The sequence below is a fragment of the Zosterops lateralis genome (genome assembly GCF_965231275.1).
Source record: "Zosterops lateralis genome assembly, chromosome: 22".
Classification (NCBI taxonomy): domain Eukaryota; kingdom Metazoa; phylum Chordata; class Aves; order Passeriformes; family Zosteropidae; genus Zosterops; species Zosterops lateralis.
In genome coordinates this window covers 3,078,897-3,092,206 of record NC_139782.1, presented here as the reverse complement: position 1 = coordinate 3,092,206, position 13,310 = coordinate 3,078,897, and the positions used below count along the sequence as shown (strand labels likewise).

The following is a 13,310-nucleotide window of genomic DNA, read 5'->3' as shown; positions in this document are numbered from 1 at the left end:
AAAAAATGCAACAGGAATTAGAATACTATTTCCTCTGTATCATTGCTATAGAAATACTTTTAACTGCCCTCCCAAAAAAACTCCATCAATTGCCAGAACAGATTACAGGAATGAGTCCCCTCTCCTTATTTATGCTTTTTAATTTAGGGAAAATTAACATCCACCATGGCGTGTAACAGCAACTTGCAATTTTAGACCAGAAGTTGCAGGAGTCTCCCAAAGCAAAATCCCTAATTCAATTAAACAAAGAACAAAACAAACAAAGGAACAAAACCCTCAAGACTCGGAGTATTGCTAAATTTGAACTTAAAGTGAAGATTCTTTGATTAGTGCTTTATATTTCTAAGAATGAAAATAAATAAAGATCAAAGACAAGAAAAGATGTAATTCCACCAACAAAACCCCAACCCCACCAAAAAAAACACATTAAAGGTTAACCTGAGGCATGAACCCTTCCCTTGTAGAAGAAGTCAGCTACTTTCTTAATGGCTTGTGGATTGTAAATAATATTTAGAGGTCTGGTACTGACTTCCAGGCGCCTCTCAAAAGTGCTGTGAATTGGATTTCTTTCATAAAGCATCTCAAATACTGGGGCATCAGGATCTGCAACTGAATAAAAAATTACTTACAAAAAAGCAGCTGTAAAAAAACCCAAAACAAACAAATAAGACAAATGCAAAAAACAACTGAAGAATTTAATAACTGATTTTTTAAGTGGTTAACTGATTTTTTACTGGGAAAGTACAAGTGTCTAAGAATTCTTCAGTAACAGAAAAGGAAGTTATATGGTCAACTTCTACAATCAACAAAATTCAACAAGTTTATATATACAAAAACATTTGTATAATTAGGGTTTTAATGTTGAATTCCTATCAATTTATTTTTAAACCAAAACAAAGAGTAAGTGCAACTCTTATTGTCTTGAAATACATAATTTCTTCCTTTCTTTAAAGTCAACCTGCATGCACCCTTACACCTTGAACAAAGCTTCTATGATTTTATCTTTACCATTAGCAAAAAGCATTTGCATTAATTCAAACTCCAGGCACTTAGTTTTGAAACTTCTGGTTTGTAGGAATTATCTCATCAAACATAAAATGAAATCTTTACCAGTGTTCTGATTAGTCAGTTCTGAGGACAAACTTTGTAGTCCAAAGGAAGACACGCAGCCAACCTCTTTTTGCTAATAAGAATTAAAAAGAAAAAGATTGTTTAGATAAAATCAACCAAGCCACCTGATATAAGCATAAAAGTCTTTTCTGCTGAACTATATGTAAAGTCTGAGATTATTATATGCATTTTTATTATATTATACTATTATAATATGCATAATATATTATGCATATTATATGCATATATATTATATATGCATATATATTATATTATTATTATACTTAGTCATATTTATATGATATGACTAAGTAGCAAACACTCCCCATCCCTGCAGCAGACAGGCTGAACTCTGAAGTGCAAACTGCAGTCAGTACAAAGTACATGGGAAATCCTCATGGCTTTAGATTCAAATTTAGTTCACTCAGAAGAGAAATTTGAAATCTTTTCTAGAATTTATTTCTACATTTAGTATACACGTGAAACAGAACCATTACTTGGGCCACAGAGCTTTATGGAAAAGAACAATCACTGTTTAAGCAGCAATACTGATTGTTCCAAAAATCAAAATGTTGTTCAACAAATTACCTTCTTCTCAACACATATAACTGAAAGGTTGAAGTCACAAGCATACAGAGTAAAAAATGATGTGGTCTATATATGATATTTGGGAAGAGAGAGAAAAAGTAAATTCAACAGGTAGAAACTTTTCCTCAAGACTTTTGTTTTCCCTTTCTGAGATAAGAAATGTTTTAAGTTTTGGGGTATGACTGTTTTCATACAAACTTAAGCATCCCACATAGTAACTGATACGGTTTTTTTCACCTACAGGATTTGGGAAAACAAGCACAGGAAATATGGTCCCTTCTGTTGCCAAATCCCTCAGGAAAAGACCACCAAGCTGAACTTTGAGAAGGGAAGACTTTCTGCGAGGAAGGGATTCTGCCAAGATCTTTACACCTGGAATATAAATACATAAAATTATTTTGTTTCTTTTAGTACAGCATATATTTTATGTAAATTTCACAAATAAAAAATAATGTCCAACAAACAAGTGATTTTGCAGCCTTTATATATATTTATTTCCACTAAAAATTTGACATGGAAATTTGTTATATAGTGCAATGATTATGAGGCAGCTCTCATCTCTTTTAAGAAAGAACAGAAAGGGGCTTAATACCTGAAAACTCCAGCTGCATAAAAGCAGTCTCTTCAGCATACAACACCTTCTTCTTCCTATGCAACAGAGTGAAAGAGCCACCCTGCAGCTGTAGATTTAATTTAGCAAAAACATGATCTCTCTTGGTAAAGGTATTCATGCTGGAAGCATCTGCAGCAGGATCAAAAAATTCATCCGTACCTAATGAAAGACAAAACCAACACATTAAATAAACTAAGTTTCTGGAGGGCTACTGAAGAACAAGATGTTCCTATGAATATGAAAACAAAGATTTCTCCAGCTTTTGGGGAAAAAATAGCAACAAAAAATAGAGTAGATATACCGTTTTCCTTAAAAAATCTGAATATTCCATAGAATTCTTTTATTTCAATCAAGGTAACATAAACCTGAATTTACAAAGACCTCTATGACCCAGTACTACCCCTGTTACACCCAGCCACATGACCCCACACACACACTTGAACAGAAGCCCCAAAGCTCTTTGCCATCAATGACAGTAACAGTGGAAGGAAATACATTCCCTGTATCACTTTGGAAATGAGCAGGTACCAACATACTGCCCAGGTTGTTCAGCTTTAGGCAGGCTCTGCTGCCTGGGCACATCAGCTGGCAGAAAATCCTTTATCAGTAACAGGCCCAGAGCTCTTTCTGCCCATCTGGACCAGGTATCACACCACAGGAGCAAACCCTGTGTTTCCATACCCAGTATGTCTTCTGGATTCCACTGCTCCTCCGGGTCTGACAGCAGCGCTTCAAAAGGTTCACCTTCATATGTCTGCTGAGTGTATCCATACCAACCTCCCCAGCCAGGAAACCAGGACTGCAGGTACTGCAGCATCCCAGAGCTGCTGCCATGGGCAGCTTCTGCAGGAGAGGAACCTCCAATGGAATCAGGCAAGGGCTCTTTAATACTCTGTTTGAACATTCAACACATACACGTTACTGCTGCTGAGTGAAAGAGTATCACCAGTGTACAAAAAACACCACAATAAAAACAATTTCATCTCCTGTTTACTCAGCAGCTCAGCATTCTCAATCAATACTCAGCCTAGAAGAGAGCAGCAGCAAAGAAGCAACAAGCATATCATCACATAACTGCTGCATATTCATATGAATATAAAAATATGCCTGTGATTATGCACATATGAAGCCACATGTCACCATTTAAATCTTATCCCAGAAAAACTAAACCAAAGAAGTCATTTGACACCATAAAGCACAGCTCAACATTTTAGCATTTGGATTTGCAAGAGATGATGTTGTATTGTTATGGAGATTAGTCCACAATTAATGAAGTGCGTTTCCCAAGCTATTTCCATGAGGCTCATTTCTGCCACATGTTTATTCTGGGAAAATATTCATTACAGGTCTTCATTTCCACTCTCTGTTTTTAAGATGAAGAGTATCTGACCTAGGAATTCTGGCAAGGATTCTGCTGGGGAAGATCATCATATGGCAAAAGAAAATATTTCACTGTGCAAATGACACAACAGTAAAAACTGCAGGAACTGAGCATTTCTGCAATTTTAGCATTAATGCCACACTTTCAAATCAGCAAAAATATCTGCTAAGGCTCTCCAGCAGAACAATACCTCAGATAATCACTTAAAGACTCTAAATATTACCCTGTACGGAGAATGTTCTCACCTCAGCTAAGTCATGAAATTTATTATGAACTATCTCATACAGAATCTTCAACTCTTCATAAGTCTGTTCATCCTCAATACGACGCATTTCTGCCTGGAAAGACAAAAAAAGGTAAAGTACCTGCATTAAAGGAGTACAGAATCTTGTTCACAAACATGTCAAGTATCTCTGCACTGACTTAGGGACTTGTAGAAAAAACTAAGATGGCATTAATGATCATATCCAAGTGCCTCAGCACACAAATATTAATGAAAGTCATGTAGGCAATTGTAATATTGACATTCCCCTGAATTATAAATAAAGCTTATTTGCATTATAAAATACACTACTTCAGCACTGTAAAAAAATTCACAACTATATCCTTCTATTACAAATAAGAAGCAAGATTTGTGGCACAAAAATTAAACCATGGGAAATAAATTCATTTAACAGAATGCCTTGCTTAGCCAGGAGCAAAAAAAAGCTTCAATATTGAGTAAAGTAGGTGGAGGAAATGAACTGGGTAAATTAGGACAATGTAGTATTCATAGTCAGTTACTCAGACATGCTGTCTTCCTTGTACTGATTAACAAGTTGTTTGAGGGAACTGATGATTCACCCAAGTCTAAAAAATCTATCATGAAACTACAAAGCAAAAGACATTTTTCTAGTTCACTGCCATTACCCTTGTTACATTTCACAGCTCTGCTGAACACAATACAACCTCTATGAGACCCAGCTTTGCCAGGTACCATAAAAATTTTCTGTACATTGACCTACTCCTACAGTTCACATCCAAATAACAAAAGTAAGGATTACATACAACTTTAAAGTATCAATTGAATTGCAGCTTTCATTAATACAGGTGTGGTACATGGTGCTCTGAACTAATTTGAAGAAAAAGTCCCAATATACCTAAAGATAAACAGCAGCTAATTATAGTTCATGGGTTTTTTCTCTAGTAATGGGTTCATTATTAGAGATATTAAATTATTCATACTGAAATAAATGTGGAAAAACAAAACAAATAAAAAACCCCAACAAAACGCCCTGAAAAACCATTAAAACACTGTGAAGTAGCCACAATTTTTCCCAATTATCTACCCAAGCATATGGGTAGACACATTTCTGGTATTTAAATACCTTTTGGATCTACAGAGAACATAAGTTAAGAAAGCATGTTACCAACTGCTATACAGGCATTTTGTAACAGTTAATGCTATTTTTGGTGAACACTGGTTACAGCTCAAAAACCAGACAGCTTTTTGCAGTGCAAAACAAAAACACATGAACCCTGCAGCTCACACACCTCCCACAAGCTCAGGTCCCATCATTAAAATTTCAGCTGTAGTCAGCAGACAATCAGCTCAGTGCAAACGGCCTGCAGTACAACTGAAGGTATTTCTTAACTTGTCCAGGTTTTAAACACGAAAAGATGAAACAAACCAAATGTAAGATGATTAACCATCACTGCAGAAGGAACTCCAGTGTAAATACCTGGTCTGCAGCAGACAGTGGCTCCCCTTTCAGCTTGCTGTAGTACAGGTCTGTGTAGGACACGGCGTCGCGGGCGCGCTGCAGCGCGAAGGCCCAGGTGGAGCGTTGCCTCTGCTCCCTGATCTCCGACAGGTTTGCGTTCAGGGCAAAGATCCACCACTCCCGGCAGCTGAAAACATTTGCAATTACAGTGTTTCAGTAAAAAAAAAAAAATCTAAGGCAAGAGCATGTCCAACTGGTGAAAGGTCCAGGAGCCCCAGTGAGAAGCAGAGGGCCAGCAGCCAAGCAGCAGCACTGGAGCCAGCACAGATGGGCTGGTCCTACTGACTGTGTAGGACAGTGCTCCCCAAGGTCCCACCAATCCACTGGGATTTAGTCCAGCTGCCACTTATCAGCCACAGAAAACAAAATTTAGAGTTACACAGACTGGATTGAAAGCCTCAAGCTCCCCAAGGTGCCACCACTCCATTGGGATTTAGCCCAGCTGCCACTTATCAGGCACGGAAAACAAAATTTAGAGTTACACAGACTGGATTGAAAGCCTCAGGAAAGGATAATTTTACATTTTAATTACATCTGAATATTTAAAACTGATTTCTGAGGTAGGGGAACAAAATAGGAAAACTGACTCTCTAATGTATGATTATTATCTAAGTTTTTGTATTTGTGTCATTCTCTTTTTCTAATATAGCTGAGAACACCACATATGGAGATGTACTTACTTCTCTGTTACTGCAACCTTTGGTTTCCACTTCCTGAATTTAAGCTGTCGTTCCTTTCTATCCAGCTCCTTTAAAAATCCCATGATCTGTTGATACTGCATCTTTTAATGAAACAACACATAGATCAGTGAGGTGACACTGGAGTGTTTTCCCCGGAAAAGAGGAGAGGAAAAACCTAGCCAAAAACCCAACCACAGGTTTAGTGTACTGGTGTCAATGACCTGCACATGGTGCAGAATTAAAATTAATGTTAATCATAATTTACAATTTTGTACCCCAGTGTGACATATCTTCTCCTAGCCACTAGTAGTTCATGTGTGACATTCCATTTACAGTTTCATTTACAAATAAACAGAATGAAATCTTCCATGCCAGGTTATCAACACAACACCAACTGCTATTGTACAGACCAACCCCCTCTCCCAACATGCACCCTTCCTATTACTGCAACAAACCAACAACAATTTAATTCTTTTCAGAGTAATGAATTTCAGTAAAATAAAATGCTGATTTTGAATGCTTGACTTTAAAACACCTTACTCAATATATCTTGTTGAGCTGCCTCTCAAACAGAATCTTTCAGAGAGTATTAATTTCATGCTACAATAACAGCATTTAAGCTGTCACAAACACTGCCACAGTTTTATGACACCTGTTCCAGTTATTGACAGGTAAATGGTTGTTATTTACCTGAGAAAGCTTCAGGGGTATTGTCTCAAGCTTAATGTCACATTCCAGCCGTGGGGTATGCCGGGACCTCAAAGGCTCCTTAGAACAATTTCTCTTGAGAAGAGCAGAAGTGCAGACAGGCTCCATGATGTAATTGTGATCACGACTTTCCATACTTCTATCCATTGCTTCCTGGGGGTTACAAGCAAATTACCCACTAAAAACCAATAGTCATTATGATGAACTGGTTTCATGTACTTTAATAGCAGGCCAGTCCATTGGAAAAAACTTCTTGGATGCGTTTTCTCTTCAAAAGTAAAACAAGCTATTTTACAACACGGCCTTTGTGGGTTGCACATGTATCCTATCAGCAAAGCATGAAACCATAGACTTCTGTTGCTCTTAAAAGACCACATCCAATAAATTCTACATGAATCAGGTCTCTAGTACAGAAAGGAGACTAACAACAATCTCTCTTTCATATGCAAAACCTCCCTCACGCACCTGTAGCTGACCAGGAGGCAAGTCACCCAGTAAAGTGCAACTGGTATCCCAATAAATACTGAAATCAGCCACATCCAGCTGTTTTTTCCGCATCAGCTTCTCCACCTGGAGTAGAAGTGGAATAAAGTCAAGATCACACACCACATGCCATGCAGTTTTTAGTTCTACATACCCAATAAAAAACATGAAATGCTCAGAGTCAATTTATTATGACAACCAGAAGATTTTTAAAATGCTGTATTGTTTTTTTTGAATATTTGCTAGCACCCATAAAGTGCAGCATCCCATCTGAGCTGCTCTTGTACACACAAGTTGCACTTACTGGTTCAAACACTGCATTTTGCATTGAGACATTTTTGATGCAGATGCCAAACGCAAACGGCTGTGAGGGATTTGTGACACCATCTTCAAACCTCAAATGTACATCCTGGATTTTTAACTGGACAGAAAAAAAAAACATTAGTAGAGATATACTATTTAGACCATTATAGCAGACAGTAGGATTTTTCATTAATGCTGAAGCAATTTAGTATTTAATTTCTGCAAATTTACGACAAATTTCTAGTAGATATTTAACCTAACAGAAACCCTACTCCTGATCTCTGTTCTTATACTTCCTAGTTCTACCTTCATCTCAGATATCAGCAGTTTCTGCCCTTCTCCCCAAAAATGAGCCACTTTCACAACTCACTGAACACTTTTTGCTATCCTACAACTGTTCTCCATTTAAAGGCAAATGTGTAGTTGTCAACCACTCAAAAGCAAAGACTTACTTCGATGTTTTCTACAATTCTCGTGACTACAGATGCAGTAACTGAGTACCAGTAAGACTCCCCTTTCTGCTGTTGTTCTTTCTGAAAGAGGAAACAAGGATAAGCATTACTAACCATTGCAACAGCTGGTGAGGAGACAGTATACTTTGTTACACTGAAATCACTGTTAACAGGGAGAAGTAAAAACTAAACAAGTTAACTTGAGATATTTATGTATCTGACATATGTGGGACATATGACATAATGGCGAGGGGTGGTAGATAGAAACTACATTGTGTCAGCACATACAAATCAAATTCTAATTCCATTTCCTGTGCATTTGTTCTCTCTCTTGTTAGGAGACTCAATCCATCCACCACAGAGGTTTCTTGACCATGAAATACAAGCATGACTCACCTTCCATTTTTCTTCAAGTGCCAGCAGAAGGGCTTTCTTGTGTTCTCTTTCTTGCAACTTTTCCCTTTCCTCATCAAACTCTTCTCTTTTTTCTGGTGCACCAATTAAGTGCAGTTTTGAGACAGAGATCACCCATGGATCCACATGTGGACGATAAAATGGGATCTGTAGTGTTATTTTGCCAATGAAACCTGAATAAACAAAACAGACACACTATCAGATTCCTGTGAAAACTTACTTTATCACCTTCAAAGAAAAAGTGGTGTAAGAAACAAACAAGTTAAACCAGAAATAACCTAAAAATCAGACTACTTCATTTGTTCAAGCCTCTGACTCACAGGTCCTCTAAAACATGCAATACTTCCTGTTTAGAAAGTATCTGTCCTGCACACACAAGCAAAATACAAACCTGCCTTTACTTCAAATGGTAATTCCAGCTCCTTTAAGGCATCTTTTTTTAGTGGCAAGTTTTCCAATTCAACAGCACCTATACAAACAAAGCAGAAGAAAGAGAAATCTGTTAAACAAAACTATGTTAAAGAAAGCCAACTTGAACACTGTAAACCTAAAATGACTGGAATTGTGTTTAAAAAAAAACTAAATGGGATTTCCTGAGAAGAGCCAGCCTACCACTTCAGGTTGTGTTATTATCACAAAGGTTACTCAATACACTTGTTAATTTTCCAATGTCATGTGCTCAAACTATTTCATGAGTAATCTTCTGGATGGGGTTTTAGATCTGAACTACCTTGTAGCCACAGACAAAACCTCTCCTTATTGTCTTTTCAAAAGAGATACTCATTTTCTTAGCCTTGTGAAAAGCACACACAGAAAAGCCCTGGTGTATCACAAAACATTCTCACCAGAAGCAGCAGGTAACAGCAGCAAGGGGTGAACAGAAAGCATTGATTTGAGCACTGTACAAAGTACAAAACTCGTGGATGCAGCATGACACAAACCAGATTACAGGGGAGCTCTAAAAGGTAAGAGGCTGCAGGACACTTCCTGCCACAGTCCCTCGAGAAAAAAGTTACTGAACAGGATCAAGAAAAAATGACATAAATTCAACATGCTAAGATAGCTAAGCATACCTTTGAAAACTTTATGTAAATTGGTTTAAGAGTGTTGGTAAAAAGCAACAAGATCATTTACTGCTCACAGAAAAGTTCTAGCACCAAACTCTGAATTAAAAGGGTTTATACGGACCTTAAGCACAATATTAAGTGATTATTTCTATTCTACCTTCCAGTTATTACAAACAAATAACACTTTTCTAAATCACAATATGAAAACAGAACAGCAAATTCCACAAAGCCTCCCTCACCTTTTAGAAGTGCCACTGAAAGTTGGTCTGTGTTCAAGTTATTGACATATTTGCCCAAGTAGGTGTTGAGGACCCAGGCTACCAATCCTTCCAACATGACTGTCTTAGAAGAGGAAAATTAATCCTTTTCTGTCATTTTCTGGATTTCTCTTCCATAATTAGTCTGTCTGAAAGAAAAAAAACAATAAAATTATTGTCTGAAATACACACTCTCAGCAGAGCTGGCATCACTGTCACTGATTCTTACTGTGATCTATCTAAAAAGAAGTAAAAGCACTAAGGTTGATTTCTACCTTAAAAAAAAGCTTTATCCTATGCCCTTTACATGTCAAATCAGCTTCCCAGAGAGATCTGGTGATGACACACCACTCCCACTTGCACATAAAGTTCACCTTTCCATTCTTCTTCCAACCAAAACATTACACTTCGTTGCAATAATCAACAAGGCCAATCTACAACCCTCCTCCAGAAAAGGAAATAACAAAATTCCATGTTGATTTGAAGTTGGCACAGGCCTCCTTGACCTCTGCTGCCAATGTTTTCACCATGCTGGGTCTGGGAGCCTGGTCTGAAGGAACAGCCTGAAGCCTCCTGTACTTTTGTAGAATTCTTACACGACATCTGTGAAGCAACTCGCCCTACTCAAACCCCTTTTTGGGAGAGCCTGTGTGTGGGAAGTAATCAGATACAAGCCCCAAAAATAGCTCATCAACACTTACTGCAACAGGTTTTCAAAGTGGCAGCAGAGATTATTGCACTGAAGAGGGGAAAAAGCTGCATTAGAGAATCACCACTGGTCACATTCCTGAACAATTCCCTTCACTCTTCTCCAGCCACTTCTGTTTCAACCTCTGTGGTAATCAGGGCATTAAAATCCCAAAGTCCCTGATCAACTTTTTAACCACTGAATTGCAAAACTCCTCATGACTCCTGCAAGGGCGGGGTGAAGCCTGGTTCAGTAAGGGAAAAAGCATGCAGGCCATTCCTTGAGGTTAGAATGGAATTAATGCATCAATTTTGTGCTTAAAAAACTCTCCCAATCCCAGATACCTGCCCAAACCATTGAATTCTACAAAGCAGAAAAGCAAGATACATCCTTTATTTACAGCTGACAACAGAAGGAAATGACAGCTTCAAGAGTCACATTTTAAATTTTACTTTTGGATTTAAAGTTTTCTCATTATGAGGTTTGCGTGATTTTCAACTTTTATTTCTCTTTCTAAAAAGGCAGTGAAAATATTTAACTAATACTTAAATAAAATAACCAGAATTAAGCCAGCAATGAAAGGCTTTTTCTAAAGGCTGAGAGTGAAACTGTGCTGTCCTGAAGAATGAAACAGAAAGCAGAGGCAAAGTTCAAATCACCCACATGACTTCACATAAAACGTGTTTTAACAGTTTTGCCTTTGTAAAATTTCTCAACAATTTTCAAAAGCCATACTTTTATTCCACATAATAAAGACTAAGCATTTGTGCTCTTGGGCCACCAGCTTATAGTAAAGGTTTTTATTCTAATAAAAGTGACAAGAAACTCAAGATTAAACAAAAGCATATACTGTCATCTTTGTTACACTGTCATTGAAAAAAAAAAGTTAATAAAAAAAAAATCTACAGGTGTTTGGGACCAAAGCAAAGACCTTGAAGAAACATTTTAGCACAGCAGAGATCAGCATCCCAATGACTGAAACCCTCTCATGCACGAACCATGCCTGAAGAACTGTAAATAAAGTACATCACATCCTCAACCCAAACTCGTGGGACACAACTAATCACGCAAGAATCTTTCAAATATTTTAAGGCTTTTATATTTTTAACTCTGTAGTGCACTGGGAATAAAAAAACAAGGCATTTATTTTCTACGGTAGTGTTTTAATTTCCCTAACACACACGGCACAAGAAGAACTGTCAGGACGAGAAGCGAAGCCCAAAGCAGGCCCCGGCTCAAAGGGAAGAAGATGCGATTTCCCGCCGGGGGAGCGGAGCAGGCCCGGGGGCGGCGGGGCCGGGGCGGCCTCGGAGGGCGGGGGGCTCCCCCAGCCCCCGGCACCAAACCCGTGCGGGAAGGGGCCTCGGGGCAGCCCCGGGACACGGGCACGGCCGGCAGAGACCTGCGGGCTGGCCCCGCGAGCCGGGAGAAAGGGAAAGGTCACCTTGCCCGGCCGAGCGGCGCAGACCCCGCGGAGCCCCGCGGAGCGAGAGGCGGAGAACTGCCCGCGCCGGGCGGGGAGGCCCGCAGGGAACCCCAGGCCCCGGGGCGAGGCTGAGCCCCCCTGTGCCCGGCACGGCGCCGCTCTCCCCGCCCCGCGGGGGGCGCAGGGACCGGGACGCGCCGCGGCCGCCGCTCGCCCACCCACCCCGGGGCGGGGCGGGGCGCCGTGAGGGGCGTGCGGCAGGGAGGGGCCCCTCAGGCCGGACCCGCGGAGCGGGAGCGCCGGCTGACGCAGGAGGGAAAGGCAGCGGGGCCGGGGCTTTCCCGAGTGCCCCCCGTGTCCCCCTGGGGCCACCGCGGGACCCCCCGGGACCCCCGACTCACCTGCGCTGCCGGCGGGGAGCGGCGGGCGCGCGCCGGGCGGTCGCGGGGGCGCGCCCGAGTGCGGGGAGCGCCGAGCGATCGATGGGGCGGCGGCACCGCCCCCTGCGGGCGGGACCCGGTAACGCCCCCGGGGCGGGCCCGAACCGCGGCCCCGGTACCGCCCTCACGGGAGTGGGCTGAGAGCGGAACGGGAATGGGCTGAGACAGGGCGGGTTCGGGGCCCCCATGGGAGTGGGGTCAGACCGGGCGGGTTCGGGGCCGGAACAGGGATGGGCTGAGACCGGGCGGGCTTGGGCCGAAACACGCCCGAGCCCCTTGCCGCCCTCCGGGGAATGGGCTCAAACCGGGCGCGTTTGGGGCTGGAACGGGAATGGGTTCAAACAGGGCGCGTTTGGGGCCGGAACGCGGCGGGGGCCAGGCAGGCTGGAGAGAAACAGCGGCGGAGCCCCCACAGACAGAGAGGACCCCCCCACACACCGGGAGGGCCCCGCAGGCGGCGGGAGCAGCGACCCCTCGGGAACGGCCCCTCCTCGGGTACAGCCCCTCCTCGGGAGCAGCGACCCCTCGGGAACAGCCCCTCGGAGCGCGCTGGGCCAGCGGCGTCAGGTGAGCTGTGCACTGGGAGAACCGCACTGGAAACCCGAGTTTTGTTTAATAAAGGGGTCAGGAAACTTGAGAATATATGTATTTATAAAACGACATGTTTGGTTTTTTGGGGTTTGTTTCTTGGGGTTTTTTTTGGTGGGGGTTTGTTTGTTTGTTTTATAAGCACACACTTCTCATCAGGTCAGGTTTGCCTCAGTCCAGAATCTATGCTACAAACCTTTCTACCAGCTATAGCAGCAATTCTCAGGAAATGCCTTGTATAATCTAATTTGGAGATTTTTTAGAAATATTTTCAGATGTACAAGGGCTGTAGAATGCACTCGGGTAGTGCAGTCTTCGTTTTCCACTGCAATGTGGATTTCAGTTTCTC

The 13,310-nt window shown here is 41.4% G+C and overlaps 1 protein-coding gene across 3 annotated transcripts in view; it reads right to left on the bottom strand.

Moving 5' to 3' along the window:
• Window positions 1-9,960, bottom strand: part of VPS13D (vacuolar protein sorting 13 homolog D) — a 94,832-nt gene extending 84,872 nt beyond the window's left edge. For all 3 annotated transcript variants that reach the window (XM_083876855.1, XM_083876856.1, XM_083876857.1), the window contains exons 1-15: window positions 9,802-9,960; window positions 8,887-8,964; window positions 8,478-8,668; window positions 8,082-8,162; window positions 7,631-7,747; window positions 7,309-7,413; window positions 6,826-6,996; window positions 6,136-6,236; window positions 5,414-5,582; window positions 3,938-4,030; window positions 2,993-3,203; window positions 2,291-2,470; window positions 1,940-2,070; window positions 1,111-1,183; window positions 439-609 (exon numbers count right to left, since the gene is read on the bottom strand). In XM_083876855.1, coding sequence (XP_083732981.1) covers window positions 439-609; window positions 1,111-1,183; window positions 1,940-2,070; window positions 2,291-2,470; window positions 2,993-3,203; window positions 3,938-4,030; window positions 5,414-5,582; window positions 6,136-6,236; window positions 6,826-6,996; window positions 7,309-7,413; window positions 7,631-7,747; window positions 8,082-8,162; window positions 8,478-8,668; window positions 8,887-8,964; window positions 9,802-9,898 — 1,969 coding nt within the window. In that variant the 5' untranslated portion in view covers window positions 9,899-9,960. The remainder of the gene's footprint in view (window positions 1-438; window positions 610-1,110; window positions 1,184-1,939; window positions 2,071-2,290; window positions 2,471-2,992; window positions 3,204-3,937; window positions 4,031-5,413; window positions 5,583-6,135; window positions 6,237-6,825; window positions 6,997-7,308; window positions 7,414-7,630; window positions 7,748-8,081; window positions 8,163-8,477; window positions 8,669-8,886; window positions 8,965-9,801) is intronic.
• Window positions 9,961-13,310: the final 3,350 nt, after the last annotated feature.